We start from the raw sequence: 27,977 nt of genomic DNA on the forward strand, positions 1-27,977 counted from the left end.
GGGGAAGAGAAGAAAAGAGGCTTTTTCAGATCAGGAAGTGTGGGAAGCCAGGGAGGCTACAGAGTGAGAAAGAAGTTAACACACAGCACCACCAGTCTTCTCGCCATCATCAGGAAAGCTCAAAAACATCACAAAAACGGTGGCAGTGCAAAACCCCTTAGGGAAGCAGAAAGCGGCTATGCTACAACTGCTAGTAATTGTAAGTCCCCCTCCGAGAAATTGGAGAATTTCTCACTTGGAGAAATTTGATGACCTGATTCCCTCCCCCCCCCCCCCGATTTCTCTGAAATTCAGAATTTTTCATATGTTATTTGTGCACAGCTTTAATTAAGAACCCAGTAGCATACCGTGTCCCTAAAAATGAAAAACTATTTATTTATCTATCTATCACATTTCTATATCTCCCAATAGCTGAAGCTCTCTGGGCATTATGAAACAAGGAATAAGAATCAGGATTGATTTTAAACCTCATTTCAGAGGGTGCTTTTGGAAGGGTGTGGGGGGCATGATTTGTTTAATATTGTGTGTGTGTGTGTGTGTGTGTGTATCAAGGATCAAGTCTTTTTAATTAAAACCTACCCCCTTCCTCCCTAATTTTGGCACAGGCTGGTTCTGCTGCATTGCAGCTATTTTATCGTTTGGCACGAGTCGATATTGTTGCTTTCACTTTGTACACCGCTGTGAAACTTGGCATGAACGGAGCTATCATTTTCTGTTTTAATAAAGCAACAGCTAACAATGCAATCCAACGCCCAATAGGCCTTGTCGCCAAGCGAACACAGGATTGCAGCCTGAACAGCGCGATCCTATGTATGTCTACTCAGAAGTAAGCCGTCCTCCTCTCAATTCACTGGGACTTACTCCCAAGTCAGTGCGCACAACGTTGCAGCCGACTAGCGCAATCCTATCCACTTGTACTCAAAAGTCAGTGCGTTTAGGATTGTAACCTGCTAACGCAACTCTATCCGTGTGGACTCAGAAGTAAAGCCTTATTGAGTTCAATGGGACTTACTGGTAGAAATTATGTGCCCGGGAGTGCAGTTGCTGATGATGATGATGATGATGATGATGATGATAATAATAATAATAATAATAATAATAATAATAATAATAATAATAATAATAATAATAATATGCGGTATCCATTCCAAGGAAGTAACAGGCGGCGGAAAGACACTTCCTTTTTTTTTTTTTTTTTTAGTGTGGGTGTGTGCGCGCGAGGAGGAATGCACTCTTACATGGCTATTTGGTCTGCTTTGTTGACGTTTATGTATAATTCGTAGAAAGCTGTATTTTCATACACACACACACATTTCATATGCACGCGTTGAAATTGATATATCTTTGTAGCTACTTTTCTTTTCCTATTTTTTGTTTTCTTTAAAATAAAGAAAACAATGAAACAGTGGATTAACCGTTGTTGATGATGATTATTTATAATAACAATATTAATTATTATTATTATTATTATTATTTTATAAAATAATGAATGGAAACTGGCACAGGAGCATGCCGGGCGGTAGGACCCGGCGGGCGTCCCGGGGAAGAGCCAGGGAGAGTGTGCGCGAGTGAGTCAAAGAAGGGAAAGGAAGGGAAGCTGGAGCCGCCGGGAGCAGCAGCAGCAGCAGCAGCGAACCTGCGACGCCCGGGCAGCTGCGCTCGCTCGCTCGCTCGCTCTACTTCTGCAAAGGCAGCCCGCCTAGAAGGAGCCGCGGCAGCGGCTGCTGTTGAAAGGGCCGCTGCGGCTCGCCCACCCGCTCGCGCCAGGCTCCATTCATAGCCCGGGCAGCTCAATGGGCTGATTCCCTGCGAGCCCAGCAGCGGCGGCGGCGGCAGGAGGCGGCGCCAGCAGCAGCAGCAGCAAGCAGCAGCCCGCGTAGGCCTCGGCTCCGGCCAGCGGCTCCGCTTGCAACTCCTCCAGGCATGTAAGTGGCCCACCGCGGCGTTGCCGAGCGAAGGGATGGGGGCGCGGCGCGGCGGCGGGGCCTGCGCAGCCTTTGGGGTGCTTTATTGGGGGTTGGGTGCATTGTCTGGAGGGGCTGTCCATGCAGCGCCCTGCCCCTCTCGCTCGCTCGCTCGCTCGCTCCGTGTGCCTTTTGGCTGTTTGTTTGTTTTTGGGGGCTTGCAATACTCCCCGTTGCAAAAGTGATCCTCCTCCTCCTCACAGGCCTCGCCTGAGGAAATCCTTCTTTCTTTACCCCCCCATCACCCTTTTAGTGCATTGCAGTGGCGGTTGCTTTTGCTCCTGCAGATGCGATGGGGCGCCAGGCTTTGAACCTGCTTCTTGCTCCCCCCACCACCAGCAGCCTTCCCGAAGTGAGAGAGAAAAGACCAGAGCGTTTGCTCGGTGGCTAACCGTGGCTCTCCAATTCTCTCTTGATGTGTGTGTGTGTCCGTATCCCTGTTGAAACTCGCATCCTTCTCTCCCCACTTTTCTTTTTGGGACTGTGGGAGCCTCATCTGACCGCTCTGCAAAAATCTAGCTGGGTGAAGCTTTATAGAGCTGTTGGGTTGGTACCCTCAAATGCCAAGAAATAAATATATCGCTCAGTTTTGCTGCTGCCCTGAAAGGCGGCCTAGGAATATTTCAAATGGATAAAATAAATTGCTCTCCTTCCTACTGACCCACGCCCACCTCCTCTCCCCTCCTTCTCCTCCTCCCCCTTCTCTATGCGGTGTTTGTTTACCTCTGGCCTTCCTCATTTTCTGGCCACAGCTGTTTGAGAAGGAAGGAGACAGCATCTCCGCTTGTGTTCCTTGTTCACTTCCTAGGTATTTGGGTCCCTGCCTACATACACTCCAGCATTTAAGGAGGGTGCCTGTTTTTAAGGGAAGATTCAGTATCCACCACCACCCCATTGCCAGACGCCCTTGCTGGTCAAACCAGACCCCTTTGCTCTCCATCCTCATCCTCCTTCCGTTTTGGATTGTCAATTCAGTATTTGTTGAAAGGTTCAGGGCTGGTGTGTGTGTGTGTGTTAGTTTATTGCATGCCTCTCTCTCTGTGTATACATATGACTGTTACACGAGACAAGGCCATACAGGGGCACTTTTCAGACAGCTGGAATTGGCAGAAACTTGTGCATGCAAGTAAGGTGTGCGTTGCAAGCCCAGTTCTGTTTCTTGATGCTTTGTGTGACAGGCCCCTAAACTCTTCTCTGGAGGGATTAAAACCGTCTCTCTTTTTTTAAAAAAAAACTTCTCTAGAACTCTAGTGTGTGTGTTTCCTTCTAATTTTGTATGTGAAGTAGAGTTTGGGGTGAGGGGGTTGAAGGCAACCACATTTCCTTGGGAAATGCATTTCTTGTGTGTCTAATCTTGGATAGAGCGGGTGTTTTTATATCCTTATAAAATATCTGAAGGCTTTGGAGGAGACTAGGTCTATGTTCATGGAGGGGAAAGAGCTCGGTTGTTTCCCCCAGAAGTTACTTGGGCATGGCTCTGTAGGAATTCTGCTTTAGAGCTTGTTCACATGATATGTTCTTCTTTCTGGATACGCATTTGCGTGGACAAACATAACGTAAGAAGTGATGGTGGATGGGGCATGTGGTAGTTCTGGTGGCTACTGGTCAAAAGTGCAGTGACCACAGCAGTGATCATAGATGTCACTACTTGTGGCCATAGGGCAGCTTTCCCCAACCTGGTGTCCTCATGCTGGCTGGGAATGATAGGAATTGTAGTACAACACACCTGGAGGATGCCAGGTTGAAGAAGGCTGTGATGATGTCTTAGACCAGGGCCGAATTCTTGCTCTGTTATGAATCTTACAGGGTGATTTCAGGCCAGTCTCCATATCTCTGTCTATCCTACTTCACAGGGTTGTTGTGAAGAAGAATGGGGGAGAGGGCCATGAGTGCTGCCCCAAATTGCATGGAGGAAGGGCTAGATAAGCAGATAAGGGCTAGATAAGCAGGTAAAAAGTAACATTGCATTTGACATACAAGTGCATGTCTGAAAGTCAGGGCTTTGGAGAAAACCTTTCCTGTGTGATGGCTGTCAAATTCTTCTTAATATTTTTCAGTTAGGTAGCTTTTTCTGTGTCTCTTCTCTGCCCTGAGAATACAGAGTGGATCTCTTTGGTATGTTGTGTGTGTATCTATATGTGTTAATACTGTAGCATTTAATATGCAAGAACACTTTTCTTTCAGTTTCTTTCTAAAAGCTAGCCAGGTTAATTATCACCATTGCATTTAACTGTAAACATATACTTTTGATAGGCTGTGTTGCTAGTAGAATGGAACGTTTAAGGTCCTACTTCAAGTTACAATAGTTTCACTTTAATTATCTCACGCCAGCTTTACTTTTGAATGTGTAAAACCTTGTTACAGGCATCCTTGCTTTTGGAATAGGTGAATTATTGCTTCAGAGGTAATCTAAGGAGTGGGATGAGATGAGTACTTTAAAATCGAAGTGAGTTTAGCCTGTCTTGATTTACCTATATCTAACTTCTATCATTCATTGGTATACTGGAATTTCCCTCCATTTTATCCTTCTCACAACTAGGCAAGCTGAGAGAGGCCTGGCTTGCACATTATGACACCCCACTGTTTTTTTTAAAAATGTGGGCTATCGTGAATGAGGTGTCCTCTGCCTAATTGCTTTCATTGCAGGCAAGAGCAGCTAAACAGACCTATGTACCTTCCATCTGTGGTTTGGTTCATGTTATGGGCAAACCAGGAACTCCAACTTCTCTTCCCCTGATAATTCAGAGAAATAACCCGGGGTTTGTTCCTGGGTTATTACTCTGGCTTGTTGGAGGAGGTATAAGCCAGAGTTCGTGGTTCATACATTACGTGAACCAAATCATGGGGCAGTATCTCGTATTAGTCCTATGTGTATGGAGCCATTGAAATGAATGAGACTGAACTTCGTCATACTAACTTGAGTCCCATTCATTCCAATAGGTCTACTCTGTGTAGGACTAACATTGGATACTACCCCATGGACAGAAGGTTGGTTGTTTATTTAGCCGCTCCCGCTTGTGGGTTATTGTGATGTGCAAACTGGGATGATATAATTGGCCCATGGTGAGAAAATGAGCTTATACCAAGCAATGACTTGAACATGAGTTTTATTCCAGTTTTTTTTCCCATTGCACCACACTGCCATGGGGGTATCTGACACATACAATTTTTATTTATTTATTTAAAATATTTATATATTGCTCCCTATCCGAAGATTTTGGAGCGGTGAATAAAAACACCATTAAAATATTTATTTATTCATTTATTTATTACATTTCTATACCGCCCAATAGTCGGAGCTCTCTGGGCGGTTCACAAAAATATATATTTTAAAAAGAACAACATTCAGATAAAACCGTTGCTGGTCATTCAATGACAGCTTCCTGGAAAAACAATGTTTTCAGGAGGTACCAAAAGTAATACAACATTGGTGCCTGCCTGACCTTCAAAGGCAGGGAATTCCATAGGAAGGGGGCCACTACACTGAAGGCTCTTATGCTGATGGATTCCAGTTGGACTATTGGTCCATGTGGAGCCACCAGGAACATGCTCCCAGATGACCTTAGTGACAGAGCAGGATAGTAAGGGAGTTGTCTAGGGCGTTGTACACTAGTACTAAAACCTTACACCTGACCAGGTAGCGAGTAGGCTACCAGCTCAGTTCCCTCTGCAAAGGAGGTGCATGGTGAAAAGGGGAAACTCCCAACAACAATTGTCTTTCAAGATAAAGATTTGTCCATTTACTTCAGTTGGGATTATAATTATTAATATAACAGCACCATGTACATTGATGGTGCTATATAAATAAATAATAATAATAATAATAATAATTTCATTTCTATACTGTCCAATAGCTGAAGCTCTCTGGGCATTTTACAACAATTCATGTGCATATAATTGTCATATCAAGCTGAATGGAAAACATCGTTCATCCAGGATAACAGGCATCTTTCTATTGGGTCTGTTTTAGTTTATATTTTCAGCTGGGATATGAAAACAACAACAACAACAACCAGAGTTTAAATGGCAGGTTCCATGCTACTGGAGCAAACGTTTTAAGAGGCTAGCCCTGTGCACCAAATGTGCAGAAGCAATAAAAACCTAAAAGATGTTGGCATCTGTTTCCATGTATATTGTGGGGAAAACCCACAATTAAAAAGATTCAGGTTGTTTTAAATCACATACGTGCGTGTTCAAAAATTAAAATGTGAACCAATCTTTTCACTTTTTCTTTTTGTACTGTATTTGCAAAATAGTACCATTTTACTAGGAGTAATTACTTCATAATTAAATAGATACGGTTTCATTCTGCCTAAGAAAATAAAATGGATATGATCTTAATTGAATAGTTCTCTATCAGTGTGCATGCAGGGCGTAGCCTGTTCTCAGTGAAGGAAAATGATCAATGAACACACCGGGATTTCACGTTATGTAAGTGCTTGAGTTTTCCCCAAGTCACAGAGAAGAATAGGGAAGTCCGTATATATTTTGAGGTCCTTCCGGAGACCAGAAGCACTCAGTTGCACACTGCGTGCCACTGCTTAGGGAAGGTTCTACAGCAATGGTTCCCAATTAGCTAAGTTCTGCGAACCCCTTGTTTTTCAAATGCTAAGCCATGGACCCCCTACTTTTGAGAATTTTCTTATCTCTATGGTAGTTACCTGTGCGAAGCAATTTTTTGGAGAAAATAAGGGGTAGCCCCTAACAAGCAAAGGATTTTAGGTATACTGAAAAACAGACCATAAAATTTGTGATATTACCACGCATAAATGACAATGATTTAGTTAGGAATATAAATACTAATTTAATTTTACTAACGTCTAGTTTACAATTGAACAAATTATGACATGTCTAGCAGCTACTAAACCTAAATGTGATGGGAGAAATCATGCCTCTTTTTGTCCCGAACAATCCCTTCCACATCCGGTTCAATATTTCCTACTTTTTTAATTTCAAATCTGGATCAACATCGAGCCGATTTCTATTCTTGTTCTTCATATAAAAAAATGTCAAAAATGTTCGTTCACAAAGATATGAGGAACAAAAGGGAACTAGATGTTTCAAAGCTTTTCCACCTAACTTATAGTCAGGAAAAACCTTCACCCAGAATCAGTCCAGTCTAGATTCTTTGAAAAGTGATTTCAATGAACCATCACAAGTCATGTCAACAAGTGCATCTTGCTCTTCCGCAGATAGAGTTGTAAGTTGTACATCACCACATTCAAAAGGATTCCTTCTCCATGAGTTTTCAGGATTAGGTGCAGGGAAGTAATCTCTGAAGCTAGTCGCTAAATCACGCAGGTGGTTTTGCGCATGACGTCATCGTCGAAGCAAACAGAGCGCAGGAGATGACATATTTTCTTTTATTAAAATGTGGACCTTGCAGAGCTAATATGTGAATGGTGCCATGGACCCCCTGGGTGGGTTACACAGACCCCCTGGGGTCCGCAGACCACCAATTGGGAACCACTGGTCTACAGCTTGGAGGAACAGTTTAAATCTCTTGAATCTCTAGGTCAAAGATTATTTCGTAGCATGGCTTGGGACCTTTGCCTAAGGGCTAAACTGCACGCCACGTGCAGCTCATCCTCATTTTGTTTACCGTACGTGTGGGGTGGGTGGGTGGGTGGGCGGGGTAGATCTGGATTGGGACTATTCTGTGTAGGGGAGGTTTAAAACGTTCCCACCCGACTCCAGAGGCTAACAAAACTATTGGCTCCAATGGAACTTTTCTAATTATTTTTAGTCACTGTGGTGGATGGGTGGAGGCAAATTTAGGGGAAAAGGTGGATGGCTGGGGAAGTTCAAGCATCCCTTACCTGTGCATGGTGGTCCTATCTGGATTGACCTCCCCCACATGTTTACACTAAGTTAAAACAAAATGGTGAGGATCTGTTTAGCCCTGAGACATTGAAGAGATGCCACCAATAGAGTAGCTATTATTGGGCCACCGATAGGTGCTCTGTATGTATTTTGCCACTTAAACTTTGATATTTTCCATACCCCAGCTGAAAATATATAATATAAAAGAAACCAGCCCTTTTAGAAAGAGGCCCCTTTTCCTGGATGGGTAAGGTTTTCCATTCAGTAGCAGTGATACGCACATCCCCACTGAGATAAATGGAGAAAACTTTATCTTGCCAGGCAGTTGTGCATGTGACAGATATCCCCATGGCAGTATGGTGTAATGGATAGAACATTGGACTAAAACTTGGATTCAAGTCTCTGCTTCGATATAAAGCTTACTCTGTGACCCTGATTCAATTACACTTCTTTTCTTCCTCCCTGCCCCAGCTCTCTCTTTCTCTCTGCCTAACCTACCTCACAAGGTTATTGTGAAGGTAAAATGGAGGGAAACCCTAGTATATCCCCCTGAACAGCTTTGAAGGCTGGTAGGCTACAAGCTAGATATGTAGGTATAAAGCAGCTTCATATGTATGGATCTCTGGGGAAAAAAATCTATATGAGGAATTTCACAAGAGTTTGCAAAGTTATCCTCCCCCTGCTTTCAGTTGCAGAATGAAACACCTGTTTGCTGGCATCAACCTCCGTTTTCTTACGAAGTCCTGCGGCTTGGACTGCTGGGCTTGCTAACCCTTCATCCTTGTGTTGCATCACAGTAAAAGTTCTTTATTGGTGCAGAAGACGTTTGAAAGGGTGATGTCAAGTTGCTGTAGTGTCTTAGTAGAACCCCCTACTTTTGATGCAGAAGTTCCTGGGTTCAATCCCCGGCTTCTGCAAGCAAGGCAGAGAAAGAACCCCAAGCCCTGGAGAAGCACTGTCTGTCGGTGTGGAGCTAGACGGACCAACGGTCCAACCCTGTGTAAAGCAGTTTCCTAGGAGATCTTCAGGCTGCAGTTTTACCAGCTAAACCGGAAGCTCTGAGATTGCGGGCCGACACTCTGATTTCTGCAAATCTGCCCTGGTGTATCTGCAGTACCTCTGGAGGGTCACTGCAGCACTGGCATAATGCCGTGCTTTGCGATGTGCTATAACAGCAATTTCCTATGCTCTCTTCCTTGCGTGGCTAGTTCCTTGCAAGTTATTACTGACTGTACGTCAATGCACGATTGTATCAGTGAAGTCAGTAGAATATTCTTGCACACGGATGTGCCTTCTAATGTGTGTTCTTCTACCTGGTGCTGCTTCTCCTTCCCTTATCATAGGACCATTTTGCAGTCTTATGAAGTCCCTCCACCAATGCTCACGTTAGCATTTATTGACCGCTCCAGCTTCTCCTATCTGCTCTTCTGACTCCACTGTCTCTACCCTTAACTATTCATTTCTTGTGATCTTTTCTTCATCCTTGTCACTCACTACATGAAGAGTTATTCCAAAAGGTCCTGACCTTCACACACAGCAGAATGAGGTGGGAATGAAGTGGTGGGATGGACTTTACCGTGTCAGATAACAGGCGGGGTGGGGGGGCATTGTATCTGTAAACACCCCTATAAAAAGCCCCCCTGCCCTGCTTGTGGCAAAGTACTATGTAGGAGAGATGTTTTATTTATTATAGCATTTTTATTCTGCCCTTTAGCCAAAGAGGCTCCCAAGGAGGCTTACGAAGGTATTTCTTAAGACAGTCCCCCTGGCCACAGGCTTATCATCTAAAAAACATGGCACAAAAGGAAAAGTGATAGGAGGGAACAGGGTGGGGTGGGGAGAGGCAAATTTAGGCACTAGATTCTTAGTTGCTAAGTTCATGTTTATGCTAAAACCTTCCTGGTGTGCTACTTCTCTACATGCAGGTTGGCTTTCTGATGTGTTACTTTTCTACATACAGGGTGATTTCTCCTTACACATAAGAGCATTTTTAAAAAATCCAATCATACCCTTGCAATTTGAGTCCAGAATTCTGCCACCTTCTGCCATTTCATTTGGTGTAATCTGGGCTTATTTTAAAGGTGACATATTTTAAAAACACACACAGACACAAAACTCACTTGTCCATGAACGACCCTGGTTGCAAAATTCAGCCAGGCTGCTAGAGCCTATACAGGCAGCAGTAGCACGCCAGTGCTGCATACACCTGGCCAATGCATCCTTGAGTTTTTCATGTTACGTTCATTGGCCCTAGCAGACTGTTCGAACATGATGGTAGGTGTGTAGAACCCCTCATGGACTAGATTATTATTATTTATTTATTTATTTATTTATTTATTTATATAGCACCATCAATGTACATGGTGCTGTACAGAGTAAAACAGTAAATAGCAAGACCCTGCCGCGTAGGCTTACAATCTAATAATCCCTTTTTATGTCTGGCTGGAGCATCATATTTAAACTTGGCCTTGTAAATTGGCTTGCAGATTATGGCAACCAGCTTGATTGATAACTGGCAAATAGAGGGAGAAAACGTGGAGGTGGTGACAGACTTTGTATTTCTGGGCGCAAAGATTACTGCAGATGCTGACTGCAGCCAGGAAATCAGAAGACGTTTACTTCTTGGAAGGAGAGCAATGACAAATCTTGATAAAATAGTTAAGAGCAGAGACACCACACTGACAACAAAGGTCCGCATAGTTAAAGCAATGGTATTCCCCGTAGTAACCTATGGCTGCGAGAGCTGGACCATAAGGAAAGCTGAGCGAAGGAAGATAGATGCTTTTGAACTGTGGTGTTGGAGGAAAATTCTGAGAGTGCCTTGGACTGCAAGAAGATCAAACCAGTTCATACTCCAGGAAATCAAGCCAGACTGCTCACTTGAGGGAATGGTATTAAAGGCAAAACTGAAGTACTTTGGCCACATAATGAGAAGACAGGATACCCTGGAGAAGAGGCTGATGCTAGGGAAAGTGGAAGGCAAAAGGAAGAGGGGCCGACCAAGGGCAAGATGGATGGATGATATTCTGGAAGTGACAGACTTGACCTTGGGGGAGCTGGGGGTGGCAACGGCCGACAGAAAGCTCTGGCGTGGGCTGGTCCATGAAGTCACGAAGAGTCTGAAGCGACTGAACGAATAAACAACAAAGCAGCAAAAAACCAAAAAGTTGTATAAATGAGTGTGTTTGCTCTTTGCTGACACACTTGTTCTTAAAGCTGCTTGATAGCTTGTACACTAAGTACAGCTTCTCTCCTCCTCCTCCAAATTGTCACAGTCTTTGGTTAACTGCGATTCCCCCACATCTGAACCTTGCGTTATCCTACCCATGTGCAAACGCTTCTAATTCTGCCAGGAAAGCCTGAATGATCCAAATTTATTTATTTATTTATTTAATTACATTTATATACCGCCCCACAGCCGAAGCTCTCTGGGCGGTTTACAACATTTAAAAATAGTAAACATTAAAAGTATACAATTTAAAAACACACACACACACACACACACACACATAAAAACAGTATAAAAACAACAGTATCCATTTAAAAACAACAATTGTGGGGTCCATTAAAAACAAACTTAACGTTGTTAAATGCTGTTAAAATGCTGTTAAAAATGCCTGGGAGAAGAGAAAAGTCTTGACCTGGCGCCGAAAAGATAACAATGTTGGCTCCAGGCGAGCCTCATCGGGGAGATCATTCCACAGTCGGGGGGCCACCACTGAAAAGGCCCTCTCCCTTGTTGCCATCCTCCGAGCTTCCCTTGGAGTAGGCACTCGGAGGAGGACCTTAGATGTTGAGCGCAGTGTACGGGTAGGTTCATGTCGGGAGAGGCGTTCCATCAGGTATTGTGGTCCCAAGCCATGTAGGGCTTTATAGGTTTTTGGTGTTTTCAGGTGCTTAGATCATAAGTGTCCCAGGCTCACTACTCTTTTGTGATGTGTCCATTAGCTGTTGTTTTTATAAGGTTATGGGGTGGGACACGGTTTGGCCAGAAAATAAGTGAGGTTCAGGGGGTGGGGCTTGTGAATTTAATTAAGGGACTCCCTACCTTTTCCTCCATAATGCAAGTACTGATTTCTTCCCAGATCACTTAAAGATCAGCAATTAGCTCCCCCAAGCCCAAATATGGTCCTACAATGACTAGTACAGTGGTTCTCAACCTTCCTAATGCCGCGACCCTTTAATACAGTTCCTCATGTTGTGGTGACCCCCAACCATAAAATTATTTTCGTTCTTCTCTACACGATCCATTGTCATGGGATGGTTTGCTAATGAAAATAATACCTAACAATAGCTTTAATAATACAAAAGATGATACATGACATAGTTCAGTCAATACAGTTTCCTAAGACCATCGGAAATATGTGTTTTCTGATGGTCTTAGGCGACCCCTGTGAAAGGGTCATTCGACCCCCAAAGGGGTCCCGACCCACAGGTTGAGAACCGCTGGACTAGTAGCTGGCTGCGTTGGTTGTCCACCCAGAAGCAAGAGTGATATGTGTGATGAGCAGTGGCTTTAGCAATGGGACTTGCTGGTGGTCAGTCTTCCATCACATCTTCAGGATGGTTCCTCCGTAAAAGCCTGTTGTGGACACCAGGTCTTCTAATAAAAGAGGTTGTAACATAGCCTTGTAAAAATGTCCACAAAGGTTACTAGCCCACAAGATTTTCTCTAGTCTACCCTCTCACGCATCTCTGGGTGGTCTTTTTGTGTGTGCCATAAAATAAAAGAACACCAATTTTCATAATGCTTCCCTGCCTAGTTGCCTGAGGGTAATTCTTGCTTTCTACAGGTGAGTGGCTGTTTATAAACCTGTTTTAACGGTGAAAGGACTTTCTTAAAACCCAATGCTTACAGCAAGTGTGTATCATATTGTGGTTTGCACTGGGGCATCGCGGGGTGGGTCTTTATGTGGTGGAGAGGGAAGCGGCTAGGAAATTACATTAATTGCCACATTTAATTGATGGGATTTTGATAGCTAAAATGAGCCTAAGAACAATCCAGTATTTTCAATTAAGTTTGGCTTTCTTGAAAGCTAGTCCCATGAGGCTCATATACGATAGACGAACAGGAGTTACTGCTCCTGTTAGTTAATACTTACTCAGTGGTGGAACCTTGCCCAAATTGTAGTGTAGAGAGAAACAGTGTGTATGTGTGTTCCTTTCCTTCCATGATATTTAGAACATAAGTGCCATGCTGGATTAGACCAAGGGTCCATCTAGTCCAGCACTCCGTTCACACAGTGGCCAAGCAGCTGTTGACCAAGGACCCATAAGTAGAAAATGAGTGCAAGAGCACCCTCCCACCCATGTTCCCCAGCAACTGGTGCACACAGGCTTACTGCCTCTGATACTGGAGGTAGCACATAACTAGCAGGGCTAGTAGCCATTGATAGGGAGCCCCTATTTCTGTGTCTCTTTCACATAAGGAATATTGAAGGAATCTAGGGGGATGAAGTTTGCCTGGCTTTCAGCAGCTCTGCCCCCAGACTCCGGCTCTCTTACCCACAAGCTGGTCTGATTTGATCTGTATCGAGTCGGGCCAGGTCGTGGAGTTTCGGTGTCCCCCCGCCAAATCACCATTTATGTAATTGACGCAGATTTCGATTGTAATGTGCGCAAACCGTAGCTGTAATGTGCTTAATTTGTGTAAATTGCACCCAGCCCCAAATTGTATAAATGGTGATGTAAGGGGGAAAACACCCCCCCCCCCATAAACTTTCTGTCTTTTGGGGGAAAGCCTGATGCAAATGAAAGCCAAGCGAGGAGTTCTGAGGAAATCTGGTGAACCCCAAAAGGGCCAGATTTCCTTGCATCAGCCATCCCTGTTTCACATGCATCCCTCCACACAGTCCTTTGCATTCTCATGTTATATGAAAGTCCCTGGTTGAGCCAACAGGATGTATGGGGAGGGACTGTACCTGAGTGGCCGAGCACATACATTGCATACGGAAGGCTCCAGATTCAGTCTGACATTTCTAACTAAATGGATCAGGTTGATAGCATTTGAGTAAGCAATACTTGGTGAGATGGACGAATACTCTGACCAGATTTAAGGCAGTTACCAATGTTAAAGTGCCTTCCTATCTGCGGGCCACCAAAGAGAGGGGATCTCAGTGGCTGCCTGGTTGCCACCTCTGGGACTCCCATCTAAGGTAACTATTCACATGGTAGAGAGGTGCACTCCTTGGCACCATTCAACAGCAAAACCAATTACCTTACAAGGGTGGTGGGTTCTATCTTGCTAGAGGTCTTCATGCCGAGCCTGGACAGAGCCTTGGTTGGGGATGGAGCTCTGCCAAAAAACCTTTCCACATCTTGTTTTGGCCATTCTCATCCAATTTAATATAAAATAAAATAAAAATAAATTCAATTTGTAATAATTGTTTGAATACACTGTACTTTTAAAATTCTAAATGTGATAATTTTATACAAAACCCAACTTATACATAATTATGTTTTATGTTCCCAAAGTAACAAAGTGACTTTCAATCTGTAAAACATGTTAATATTGTATTTTTTCCAATTTCCCCCCAAAATTCCATTTCCCCCCTGAAAAAACAATCGTTCTTTTCCCCATAGCTTCAAAAATTCTGGAAATTTTACATCTATAATTTGGATACTTCACAGCTTGTAGATCTTGAGGATATGGGGCTGGGTGTCTGAAAATTGAGGGCTACCCCTCCTTACTTGACCCTTGCCCTTCTTGGCTAATGAAATTGGCCAAGGCAGGAATGACCCAATGGTCAAGGGAAATGATTAATGCCTCTTTCTTTCCTCTTGTTTAGAGGAGACGGTAATATGGCACGTTAATGTTAAAGAAACCTTCCCTTGACCAGTATTGTGGAAACTATAAGCCATGACTAAGAAGGTGGTCATCCCGCAACACCAGAAAGGTGTGGATAGTACTGATTTTCTGTACCCATGTCAATCAGGCTTTCAGCTGGTATATTGATTTGAGACTACTTTGGTTGAGTTGGTGGATGGCCTACACCAGGAACTGGATGGGGATGGAAATGCCAGGGTGGCGTAGTGGTTAGAGCACTGGACTGGGTCTCAGGAGATCTGAGTTCTAGTCCCTGCTCAGCTATGAAACCCACTGGGTGACTTTGGCCAGTCACTAACTTTTAGCCTAATGTACCTCACAGAGTTTTAGTGAGAATAAAATGGAGAAGAGGAGGAGGACAATGTAAACCACCTTGTGTTCCTTAGAAGACGGTTGGGGTGGGATGTAAATGTAATAATACATGATTATAGTATTATTCCAAAAATATTGGAATAAAATGGGGGAGTAGTAGTAGAATCCTTAGGCTCCTTGGAGGAAAAGCCTGGATAAAAATGTTACAAATAAATAAATGTGCCCCTACTAGTTCTGCTGGACCTCTGTGGCTTTTGATGCTATTGGCCATGGTAAACTGCTGGACTCTGGTGGGATTCAGCCTTGGGGTCATTGTATTGCTCATGCACATTTTAGAAAGGCAGGGGCTGTTGCCAGCTGGCCTCTTGAGGGGATCTTTCCCTCTGTCCCCCAGTGATGACCTCATAAACATTCAAGTGCATATCCTCTATACCAGCTGTCCCAAACCTGGTGCCCTCCAGATGTTTTGGACCAGCATTGTTGACCATTGACTAAACTGCCTGGGGCTGATGGGCATTGAACTCCAAAACATCAGGAGGGCACCAGGTTGGTGAAGGCTGCTGTATACCCATGAAGCCCTGATTGCTAGATGATAAATTTTATAAGAGTCTGACCATCCTTGTGAGAGCTAGATTTTTGTAGTTCTCATCTTAGAGTACAGTGTCCTGCTAGGAATACAAAGGTTGGTTGTTCCAGTTTTAAATGGAAGGAAGACGATAGCTTCCTGCTCTGAGAAGAATTACCAAGGGCCCTGCCTGGCATTTCTTCTGTTGCTACGCTCAGATGGCTGAGAAATTCGTTTCAGTTCAATTTTGTTACGAATTTACCAAAATTCGCAACTGTCTCCATACTTGGGACAAAAAGAGCTGGAGATCTTTTAAAAAATGAACATGGGAGAAATGGAAACGGCAGATTTATTCATCAAGGCCCAGGACTTTGCATGCTTCACTTTTAAAAACCTGGGCTTGTATCCTTGTATATTCAATTATATTACTGCTTAATTTAGGGTTGTCGCTTCCTTTTTTCCTGACGGACTCCTCATCTGTAACTGCTATAGTACAGGAAGGCACGTCATGGTCCTTTCCATGGCTGGTGCAGATGGCTAGGAGTTTAGTTTCAGGTTGTTTTTTAAGAAGGATGTACCAAAATTTACAGTTCTTCACGTTTGAGAAAGAACTTGAGATTTTAAAAATCCGGACATGGGAGAAAGTGAAAGCGATCAATTCACCCATCTCTACCTTCTGCTGCCAGAGTGGAAATAGTTGCACGTCTGAATAGATGGGGTGGAGAGAACCCATTGTCTGTCCCTCCACTGGGATGGTGTATGTACGTATGTATGTATTTAAAACAGTTTTTGGCTGCCTTTCAGGGCAGAAGCTCTCCCAAGGCAGCTTCCAACAATACATAAAAACAGTTTAAACATTAAAAACAATAAATACACAGTAAAGTAGCAATTAAAACAAAAGTTAACAAAAGCAGACAGTAAAATCGTCAAGAGCAACAAGGGTAATAGCAGCAAAACAGTACTCATGATGAATAGAACGTTTTTAAAGCCTTCTTAAAAGCCTGCAAGGATAGTGCATGGTGGACCTCCGATGGGAGTTTGTTCCACAGGTGTGGGGCCACTGCTGAGAAGGCCCTCTCCTGTGTGGACACCCACCTAATACCTCCCACTTGTGGGCAGAGGAGAAGGGCCTCTCTTTCTGATCTTAGTGCGGGCTGGTTGATATGGGTCAGGTTGATCTGGAGAGGTTTTGCTGTACTGGATTGTCTCTTCAAAATAACACTCTTTGGTATAACTACAGCAGGAATACTTTGGTCAACGCATGAATAAATTAACACAATATCAATCGCGGTGAGCTGTAATCACCGCTTCTTCTCTGTCCTTTTATTAAGCTGCAAAGCTACCGGAGAGAGTGGTGGAATGTTGTTGTTGTTTTATACCGAGGAAACGCTCGTAAAAGCTGTTCCGTATCTTTGCACTTTGATTTACTTTTATATCTTTGGCACTGCTCTGTCACATGGTCACTGGCTAGACAAACAAGCCCTGGTCACCTCGGGTGACCCCTATTCACTGTAACTCTAGGGATGGTTTTCAAATGAGGTCACTCCTCTCCATCCCGTTTTATTTATTCATTTATTTTTATAATTTGCCCTGTCACTCGTCCAGCAAGTGTATTCTCTTTCTTTTAGATAAATGACTGCAAGGGGTGAGAACATCTTGTAGCCCTAGATGCTGCGTGGGAAACGCGTCGCACGCTTGCGAGGCCAGGCTTGAATTTTGCATAGTTGCATATTAACGAACATGCTCCTTTATAGCCTATTCAGGATAAATGATTGCTGTTGGCCAGAGTGTTGCATTGATTCTGCAGTATTGTTGTTCTGAAGTCGCCCATCTTGAACCTGAACTGTTTTGACCCTTGTAAACTATTTAATTTAGAGCAGAGGGTTCTCAAAATTTGTTTCTCTCCAGTCCTGTGGCAAAGTTACTAGTGCAAACAGAAGGTTAGCAGTCCAGTGCTGCGCATGTCTGCTTAGGGGTAAAGCCCATTGATCTCAGACGTACTTGCTGCCATGTAAGTTTGTACAGAGTTGCAGCCTTATGCTTTTAGCCTTCACTATTCTTTCCTTGAGTTAGGCTGTGTGAAGTGAATTCTAAATTGTGTGCTACTCTGTTTCAAGAGCTGGAAGAAATAGCGGGCGCAGAATTCGACATCCTGAACACCTTTTATTTTGAAAATTTAAAAAAGCGAAGTGAGTTTCTAGTCTTTTAAGTCAGTGGAATTCTTGAAACTATGTGGGTTTAATAGGTGAAGGAAATGGTTAAGTGTTGCGGTTAGAGAAGAGGTTTTTTTCTTCCTGGTAACACTAGAATTTGTGTAGAGGGGTCCCCCAGTGAAACCCAGAGTAGGTTTGAGTCAACAAAAGGAAGTACCTCTTTGCACAATGTATAGTTGGCTTGTGGAACTCAGTGCCCCAGGAGTTGGTGATGACAGTTGGTCTAGCTGTTTTTTTATTTTTATTTATTGCATTTCTTTCTTTTTTTTAAAAAAAAATAATTTTATTCAATATTTCAATACAATACATACATCAATACAATAAAAAACCACAATACTACATAATACATAAGTTGTTATATACCATTTGATAACATATACTGTATTTTCTGGCGTATAAGACTACTTTTTAACCCAGGAAAATCTTCTCAAAAGTTGGGGGTCGTCTTATATGCCCAGTATAAGATGACTTTTTAACCTAAGAAGATCTTCTCAAAAGTTGGGGGTCGTCTTATACGTCCAGTCGTCTTATACGCCGGAAAATATGGTATTCTAACTTATTCTGTTAACATAATCATACTTAACATAAAAGTGCATCCCCCACCACGGGATCTTATTCCTGTTTCCAAAATCTCATTGTTTCTTCTGGAGGTGCTTTTCCACTCCCCTTAGATAAGACAAATTCTAGGAACTGTTTCCATATTCCCTCAAAACCATTTGTTTTTATCATTCCTCGTCTAACTTTTATATTACATGTTAATTTGTCATTAATAGCAATATCCAATAATATCCAATAATATTGCATTTCTATCCCAACCAATAGCCGAAGCTCTCAGGGCGGTTTACAAAAATTAAAACCGTGAAAACCATTCAAAATTTAAAACAACAGTATAAAAGCATAGTATAAAATGCTATATAAAAGCACAACCAGGATAAAACTGAGCAGCAATGCAGAAATTCCAGCTCCTGTCCCTCACCTGTCAGCTCCTCCTTCAACTCTCTCGGCATTCCCTTCGGTCTCAGCTGATGAACTGTCTAAAATACTGCGCTCATCGAAGCCTTCCACTTGTTCCCGTGATCCGATTCCCTCTCGCGTCTTTATTAATCTTATCCCCGCTATCCTCCCGTCCTTGCTTCACATCATTAATTCTTCTCTGTCCTCTGGTTCATTTCCTTCTGCTTTTAAACATGCTACAGTCTCTCCCATTCTCAAAAAACCCACTCTTGATCGACTATCCCTGTCTAACTACCGACCTGTCTCCCTCTTGCCCTTTGTCTCAAAGATCCTGGAACGTCTGGTCTACTCTCGTTGTCTTGACTTTCTCTCTAATAACTCTGCTCTGGATCCCTTTCAATCTGGCTTCCGTCCTTTGCATTCCACTGAAACAGCCCTTACCAAGATCACCAATGATCTTCTTACTGCCAAGTCTAAAGGCCATTATTCTGTTCTTATTCTCCTTGATCTAACCGCAGCCTTTGACACGGTTGATCACGATCTTCTCTTAGATTCCCTCCACGACCTTGGACTCTGTGGCTCTGTCTATAACTGGTTCGCCTCCTATCTAGAGGGTCGCTCTTTCAGCGTGTCGGCTAACGGCAGCTCGTCCTCCTCTTTTCCCCTTTCAGTTGGGGTTCCGCAAGGCTCGGTGCTTGGCCCGTTGTTGTTCTCTCTATACATGCTGCCCTTGGGCAAGCTCATTCAATCTCACGGCCTCCAATATCACCTGTATGCCGATGATACACAATTATATCTTTCATCTCCGGAACTTTCTCCAGATGTTCACGATCGTATCTCGGCATGTCTTTCAGATATCTCAGCCTGGCTGCTTCATCGTCGTTTGAAACTTAACATGGCAAAGACTGAACTGCTAGTTTTTCCTCCTAAACCTTCTCCTCACCTCTCATTCTCCCTTACTGTCAACGATGTCACGCTTACTCCGGTCAAGGAAGCTCGTAGTCTTGGCTTTATATTTGACTCCTCGCTCTCCTTTACTCCTCACATCGAGGCAGTAGCTAAATCCTGTCGTTTCTTCCTGTATAATATTGCCAGGATTCGACCATTTTTGTCTGTCTCTTCTGCCAAGACTCTCGTTCACGCACTGGTTATCTCTCGGTTGGACTACTGCAACCTTCTTCTCTCTGGCCTTCCTTCGTCTCACATCAGTCCGCTGGTCTCTGTCCACCACTCTGCCGCTAAGATCATCTTCTTGGCCCGCCGCTCTGACCATGTCACTCCACTTCTGAAATCTCTTCATTGGCTTCCAATTCACTTCAGAATCCAATATAAACTTCTCCTACTGACCTTCAAAGCTCTTCACTGCCTAGCTCCTGCCTATCTCTCCTCTCTCATCTCACACTATCGCCCCGCTCGGGCTCTCCGCTCCTCTGATGCCATGCTTCTCGCCTGCCCAAGGACCTCCACTTCCCTTACTCGGCTTCGTCCTTTTTCTTCTGCTGCCCCTTACGCCTGGAACGCTCTTCCAGAACACTTGAGAACTACAAACTCAATCACTGCTTTTAAGACTCAGCTCAAAACTTTTCTTTTCCCTATAGCCTTCAAATATTGAGTTTGTTCTGACTTTACACTGTTGGTTTTGCCCTACCCTGTGCCTGTTTACACTTCCCTGTGCCTGTTTGCATTCTCCTTCCCTCTTTATTGTTTACTACAACTTATTAGATTGTAAGCCTATGCGGCAGGGTCTTGTTATTTACTGTGTTATCTGTACAGCACCATGTACATTGATGGTGCTATATAAATAAATAATAATAATAATAATAATAATAATAAGAAATTAATACAGATTTAAAATGGGAGTGTGTGTTGTTGTAAGCTTCTTTCTTGATAACAGACTTTGTTTCTGTTTCTCTCTGAATTTTCATTCGTTTGTGCTAACAAGCAGGGGACATGAAGTTTCCTTGAAGGAAAAGTACCTACCACTCAGAGCTAGAGTTGCTAAGGGTTTGATCTGTTTTTGTTTTGTTGCTGAGGTTTCTTCTTGACTAGTAATGACTATGGGGAAATGATCCACTTTCTCTCGAATGCTGTTGTCTTAAATTTATCTGATAACACCGTTTTGGTCTGAGATGGTGTGAAGTTGCTTGGTTTTTAACCTTTGCTTTCCAAGGAGAGAAGCTCCTCCCCCGTTAAGTTTCTGTCTCTTCTCTAATTTCAAGAATTTACATGGCTTGAAAAGTAGACTAGAAACATAAAAGTGGGTAAAAACTAAAACCAATTCTTAAAAGCGTAGTAGTAACAATAAACAGTTCATACTAACCTGCAGAGGAGAATTTAAACAAACCAGTCCAATACCATGTGCAAATCCAGTGACTGTAGCTCAGCTGGGGTTGTCATATCTCTGCTTCATGTACAGGCCTTTTGCCTGTGTGCGCTTTCCTCATGCTAACCCATCTCTTCTCCCTTCCTGGTGTGCTGCAATAAACACAGGCATCTTCAATTAACCGTTGTTTTCCATCCTGTCCAAACCAGGAATTGGTTTTACCTGGTTGGAGAGCAAGCCTGATGCTTAAACCGCCGTTTGAAGTTGATTTACGATCTGGGCTTCTTTTTAACCTGGTAACCATAGTTTCCTGGTTCAGATGTAATGGGAAAACTACAGTTAATTGAAGAGTTCAGAAGCTGCAGATAATGCAGAAGCTAGGGTGCTCACTGGGATACCCAGTTGTGCTCATATAACATCTGTATTAAAATAACTGCACTGGCGGCCTGTTAGCTCCCAAACCAAATGCAACATTATATTTTTCTCATAAAAAGCCCTAAACAACGGAACCAGGATACTTAAAAGACTACCTTCCCTTATATATACCTAACTGACCTGTAAGATCATCAGAGGAGGCATTGCTGGTCATTCCAAAATCATTAAATGTTGCCACTCAATACCTTGATGGCAGGTCTTATTGGTAGTGGCACCCACCCTTTGGAAAACCCTCCACCATGCAGTTTGGGAGGCAGAAAATGTGGCATCTTTCCAATGCCTCCTGAAAATGCACTTGTTCATCCAGGCTTTCCCAGGCTTATAATTAAATTAATCCTGCTTCTTACTGCGTCTTGTATTGCTCTTACCGTAATTGGAATTGTTTTTAATGTTGTGTTTTTAATATTCTATTTTAAATGTGGTTTTAATATTTATATGTGAACCTCTTATGGATTTTATTATATTTAGCTGTATATAAATATCACAAATAAATAAAACGCTGAGAAGGAAGCAGGGAAGAGTCTGTGTGTGCAGGCACAAGGCTTGTTTGTATCTCGGCTTAATTAACCAAGATAAGCCTCATTCAATTTATCGTATCTTGGTTTAATAAGATGAGATACAATTATACCTAAATTGGCAAGAATGAATGGGAAAGTATATGGTTTTGGATCTCAACTCACCAAGCTGGAGCGTGTTCAGAGGAGGGCAACCAGGATGATCAGGGGTCTAGAAACAAAGCCCTATGAAGAGAGACTGAAAGAACTGGGCCTGTTTAGCCTGGAGAAGAGAAGATTGAGGGGAGACATGATAGCACTCTTCAAATACTTAAAAGGTTGTCACTCAGAGGAGGGCCAGGATCTCTTCTCGATCCTCCCAGAGTGCAGGACACAGAATAACGGGCTCAAGTTAAAGGAAGCCAGATTCCAGCTGGACATCAGGAAAAACTTCCTGACTATTAGAGCAGTACGACAATGGAATCAGTTACCTAGGGAGGTTGTGGGCTCTCCCACACTAGAGGCCTTCAAGAGGCAGCTGGACAAGCATCTGTCAGGGATGCTTTAGGGTGGATTCCTGCATTGAGCAGGGAGTTGGACTCGATGGCCTTGTAGGCCCCTTTCAACTCTGCTATTCTATGATTCTATGTAGTTTTAGGCATGCCATTCCCTCTCAGCCCCCCATCTGCAGTACAGGGAAAATGCTTGCCCACAAATCTGGGCCCACCACTGACAAGGCTCTGTTAGGTGTTGGAAGACAGTCCTATCTCTGGTAGACTCTGTGCCCATAACAAAATCTCAGTGCTCGACCTCTGTGAATCAAGACGCTTATATATGGAAGAAGACCTTATAGTTTTGAAGAATAAGTCTTTAACAGTGGGTGGTTTCTGAAGATGGGCAAAATGGAGGGGATTATATGGCTAGACCTGACCTAAGAAGTAAACATTTGGGAGTAGTTAATTTCATTTCATTTATTACATTTCTATACCGCCCAACAGCTAAAGCTTTCTGGGCGGTTTACAAAGATTAAAAACCTCAAAAATACAGTGTGATGAATAATATAAAAATATATGAACAGAACGGACGCACATATGTCCAAACAATATCCCAGAGACTAATTAAAAACCTGTTATATTCTGCCAAATGTCTCATGGTAGAAGAAGGTCTAAACCTGGCGCCCGAAAGATAACAATGTTGGCACCAGGCGGGCCTCGCTGGGGAGTTCATTCTATAATTGGAATGAAGAATTCTTTAATTTTTGTCACAGAATGTGGACAACTTTGTTTTAGAACATTCGAATTTTTTTAAAGCACAGTACAAACAAGATATTCTCCAAAGCTGCTTCTATCCATCTTTACCCCTCCTGATCCCAATATCATTTCCCTTTTTTCCTCTTGTGAGTTCTGCTCAAATTTGTACCAGAAAAGTGACAAATCGTTTAACCATGTGGCTCTTAGAAGCTGGAGGAAACTATGCTGAAAGGAAGCATATGCCAGTCTAATCCCCAAAATACTGGGCTCCTTTTGGTGCAGCGTCCAGACCGCCCTGCGCTGAAACATACTAAGTGACTCATAGCTCTGTGTTTGTCTAGCTTCAAAATGGCAGATGAGTTTAGCCATAATTTCTAAAAAATATATCAAAACAACCCCCCCAAAACCTGCCGTGATAGCTTTGTAACACCTAGTCCTCTTATGGACAAGATCATGAACTGACAACAGATGAGAACGTTTTAGCGGAATAGTTTACCACCCCCTTCCTGAGTTCAGCCTTTTAGATGCAAGAACAGATACACATGCACAGAAAAAAAATGTATCGTGGTCTTATTGGAACTATACCACTTTCCAATAGATTACCAATTGGGACGAAGTAGATGGGGGTGTGGGGGAAGGCGTCTAACAAACCATTTCCCCAACATGCTAGCTTTCTATAAAGTAAGGAGTCTAGTTTATTAAACAAAAAACAAAAAAACATGCAATATGTATTTGCATATTGCATGTTTTCTTGTTTTCAATTTTTGTATATTGTTTTTAAGTGTTTTTATCTTATGTGAACTGCCCAGAGAGCTTCAGCTATGGGGTGGAATACAAATGCAATAAATAAATAAATATTACATGTTTGCCATTCTGCCCCCACCCCCCAATTCTGCATTTGTGGGGGTAATCCTGGGGGGGTGGGTTATTTACTTATTTTATTACTGTTACATCCCACCTTTTTTCCTCCCAAGGAACACAAGGTGGCGTACATAATACTCCTCCTCCCCGTTCTGTCCTCACAACAACCCTGTGAGGTAGGTTGGGCTGAGAGTTTGTGACTGGCCGAATGTCAACCAGTGAGCTTCCATGGCCAAGTGGGGACTAGAACCCGGATCTCCCAACTCCCAGTCCAACAGTCTAGCCATTACACCACGCTGGCTCTCCATGGTTAGACTAGATACCTTCTGTCTGGCATGTCCAATCCACTAGATCCCAGTCAATGGTCTAACTTCATATTCTGTGCCAACTAGAGTTTCTGAACCATTTTCAATGGCAGCCCAACATACAATATATTTCAGTAGTCTAAATAGGATATTACCAGGGTATAAGTTACTGTGGCCAGGCTATTCCTGTGCAGGGGAGACAGACGTTGGTGCACTATCCTTAACTGATGGAAGGTGGCCTTTGATTAGGACCCCTAAACTTTGAACCTAGTCCTTCAGGGGCAGTGCAACCTCATTGAAAACAGATCCAGCGCTATTTGCTGGCACAAGTGAGCTACCCACCCTCAGCATCTCAATCTTATCAGGACTGAGCTTCAGTTTATTGATCTTTGTTGAACCCATGGTGACCCCACACTCCCGTTTAAAAAACACTTCCACTTGATGAAAAGGAGAAATAGCTGGATGTCATCAGTGTACTAAAGAAGGCACACTCCAAAACAATAGACCAGCCTTCTTCAAGCTGGTGCTCTCCAAATGTGGACTGCAAGTCCCATCACTCCAGACGGGGGGGGGGGGGGGCAGGTTAAAAAAAAGTACTGCTTGGAAAAGCTCAATTGGATGGCACTGCTGAATTTTAGGGCATAGTTCTCAAAAGGCAGCTTACCGATAAATATAACAGAATGTGTAATCAAATAACCCACTCTAAAATAGTGAAGTATTGATTCTTTGCCACCATCATTGCTATAAAAACTGAAGAAGAGCCAAGCTGGATCACACCAAGTGTCCATCTAGAGTGGTCAACTAGCTGCCCACAGGAAACCCACAAGCAGGACATGAGTTCAACAGCACCTTCCTACCCATGTTCCCCAGCAACTGGTGTATCTAGGCATACCGCCTCTGATACTGGAGGTAATGTAGAGCCATCAGGACTAGTAGCCATTGATAGCCTTCTCCTCTATGAATTTGTCCAATCCCCCTTTAAAGTCATCCAAAGTGGTGGCCATCACTACATCTTGTGGAAGTGAATTCCTTAGTTTTTCTATGCCACTTATGTAAGTTCTGAGATGAGCTCTTGCTTGGTTCTTGGTTGGAGTCCACCTGTGTCACATCTGTTCTGTGTGATTCATTACTTTCAGCTCTTTGGTAAACCAAGATGCTGAACAAGCTCTAGTGAGAGCAAGGATATATAACCCAGCTGCTCTGGGGACCACACATAGTCCTCCAAGGCCTGAACTGTGTCTCTGCTCCCCACCCCAGCCTGAGCTAACCTTCTCTCTACCCCTTCCCCAGTGACCCTGATACAGATTGCTCTTTTTCCAACACTGATACCAGCAAAGAAAGAGCGATTTGTATCAGAATTGCTGGTGTGTGCATATTCACACATGTGCGGCCCCTGACCATCAAGCCAACTTCACATGTGGCCTTTAAGCCCGGGAAGGCTGTGCATGCCTAATCTAGAGAGGGGAGATGCTTAGGAATTATCAAGCAAACTACCTGGGTCATCACTGTATCCCACAGAGCAACCAGGGCATTCAGTCGTACTAGGTGGAAATTCCCTGAAGGCACCCAAGAGTTTATCTTGATCCACCAGCCTTTGGCAATAGACCAAGTTGCTACATCATGTGACTTCAAACTATGTCATGTTTACCCAACATTTTTTTGATCATAAGACCTAATAGTACAGAAGAAAGACACACCCTTCATGATTAACTCCTACAGAAGTATCAAACACTGTTTCCTCATGTTCATGTGGTGGATGCAGCCGTGTGGAAGGCTTGCTATGTGAGATGGCAAATCAAGTGGGTTGTAACTAGATTTAAACACTAGACATGAGTTTGAAAGCCGTGCTGGGGAAATGTGCATTTGGATAAACACTTTTAGTGCAGGATTTTTCTGACTCATCTCTCTGACAGATGCAGCTTGTAATAGTGAAGCTGCTTCCATATTTTGCCTGATCACACAAATACGGAGGAATCCCCAACTCATTTTGTCTGCTTGCTTCCCTGTTTGGTTTAGAGCCTCTTTCTTCTGTTTATGTGTGTGTTGTGGGGTTGTTGTTTTTCAAACAGAAGAACTCTTATCATAGGTCTGTATTTATAAGACCTTAATTTCAGTTAAAGTCTTTTATTAGAATTATTGTATTTATTCCATTTTTGTAAACTCCTGACCTATTTTATCTCATGTACAGAGCTTCGTTAGAAAGTGCTATTTAAATTATTATTAATTGCTGTCTGTGCCTTTTACTACCTGTTAGTATTAATTGATGATGTGCCGGTGTATTTTTCTCCCCTCCTTTCACTAGGAATAGCTGAAAAAAGGGAAGGCGTCAGAAGGGAAGAAGAGGTATTTTCCCTGCAGCGTCAGGGACTTCTGGCATCGCTCACTAGGTCAAGACGCATTTTGCCATTATGAATGAAGTAGCAATAGTGAAGGAAGGTTGGCTTCACAAAAGGGGTAAGTGGAATCTTTTCTTCTTGAGTAATCCGGGGTGGGGGGGGAGAATATGGTCTACTTGGGTCACCCAGTTTGGAGGTTTCCAAACTGTTGTATGAAGGCAGGTCACCAATACATGGGTTTTGTTCTACTATTTTAGTTAGTGTCATCCATGTATGTGATTGGAAGGGACAAATCCCTGCCGCAAAGTGCTTATATTCTAGAAAAATGTACGAGATGATACAGCAGGACAGGGAACATGTGACTCACTAGATATTGCTGGATTGCAACTCCTATCAGACCTTGCCAGCATAGCCAGTAGCGAGGGGTGTTGCAAACCAAGAACATCCGGAGAGCCACCCTGTAATAAGAGGGAGGAAAATGCAATTATTTCAGTTACACGTACTTAATCACTCCTCCATTAACCCATTTTTTATTAATTAATTCATCGGTTGGTCTTAATCCTTTTCACCCGTCTCTCCATCACGTTTTCTAAAGTGCCTTGGAAACCATGGCGCTGTTCACACAATAACCCACACTCAGTGGTTGAGTGTGGGTTGTTGTTAAACCTTGGGTTAGCGTGTTGTCTGAACTCAGTACATTTCTGGGTGGCTTGTTAACCGTGCAGTGTGGCTTCTAAGCCATCCTGAATAACCCAACAACAAACCATGGGTTCTCAAAGTGGCTTGTTTGAGGAAAAATGAGTGTGGGTTAGCATGTTACATGAACCCAGTCCATATGATGGAGAGGCAAGTTAGTAGTTCAAAGAAATAAAAACACCAACTGAATATCTAAAATCCATTAAAATGAAACTACTGAATTACGTTCCAGTAACCGAAGGAAAACAGCAAAATATCAGTCTTTAACAGCCTGAACAGTGTATTGCTTAATTTGTTTGTATAAATGCAGCCCCCTGTATTGAAAAGCAGCTGGAACTGAGGGGGAAGGTACAGCTGCCTCTTTTCTTTACATTGGTGGGGAACTCTGTGGTATTTCTGCTACTTCAGTAAACTGTTCACATTTATAAGAACTGTCAACCACAGATGAATGACAGGAGTTTCCTAGCTGATGGTGAGATTTCTCTGAAAAACAAAACAAAAATGTGTCATGTGTAAGCTAGGCCTTATTTGGAAGAACAAACTTTAAGGGTGGAAATGATATTATTTATTGTGATGAATCTCGAGTAAAACCATTTATGAGCAAGGAAATGCAGGCGGGG

At 43.1% G+C, this 27,977-nt stretch overlaps 1 protein-coding gene across 1 annotated transcript in view; it reads left to right on the plus strand.

Moving 5' to 3' along the window:
• The first annotated feature begins 1,861 nt into the window (after positions 1-1,861).
• AKT1 (AKT serine/threonine kinase 1) overlaps positions 1,862-27,977 on the plus strand; it is a 150,683-nt gene continuing 124,567 nt past the window's right edge. Inside the window, exons 1-2 of the mRNA XM_063118146.1 lie at positions 1,862-1,925; positions 26,628-26,779. Of these exons, the coding sequence (XP_062974216.1) occupies positions 26,734-26,779 (46 nt within the window). The 5' untranslated portion in view covers positions 1,862-1,925; positions 26,628-26,733. The remainder of the gene's footprint in view (positions 1,926-26,627; positions 26,780-27,977) is intronic.

This window comes from Elgaria multicarinata, chromosome 2 (genome assembly GCF_023053635.1).
Source record: "Elgaria multicarinata webbii isolate HBS135686 ecotype San Diego chromosome 2, rElgMul1.1.pri, whole genome shotgun sequence".
Lineage (NCBI taxonomy): Eukaryota > Metazoa > Chordata > Lepidosauria > Squamata > Anguidae > Elgaria > Elgaria multicarinata.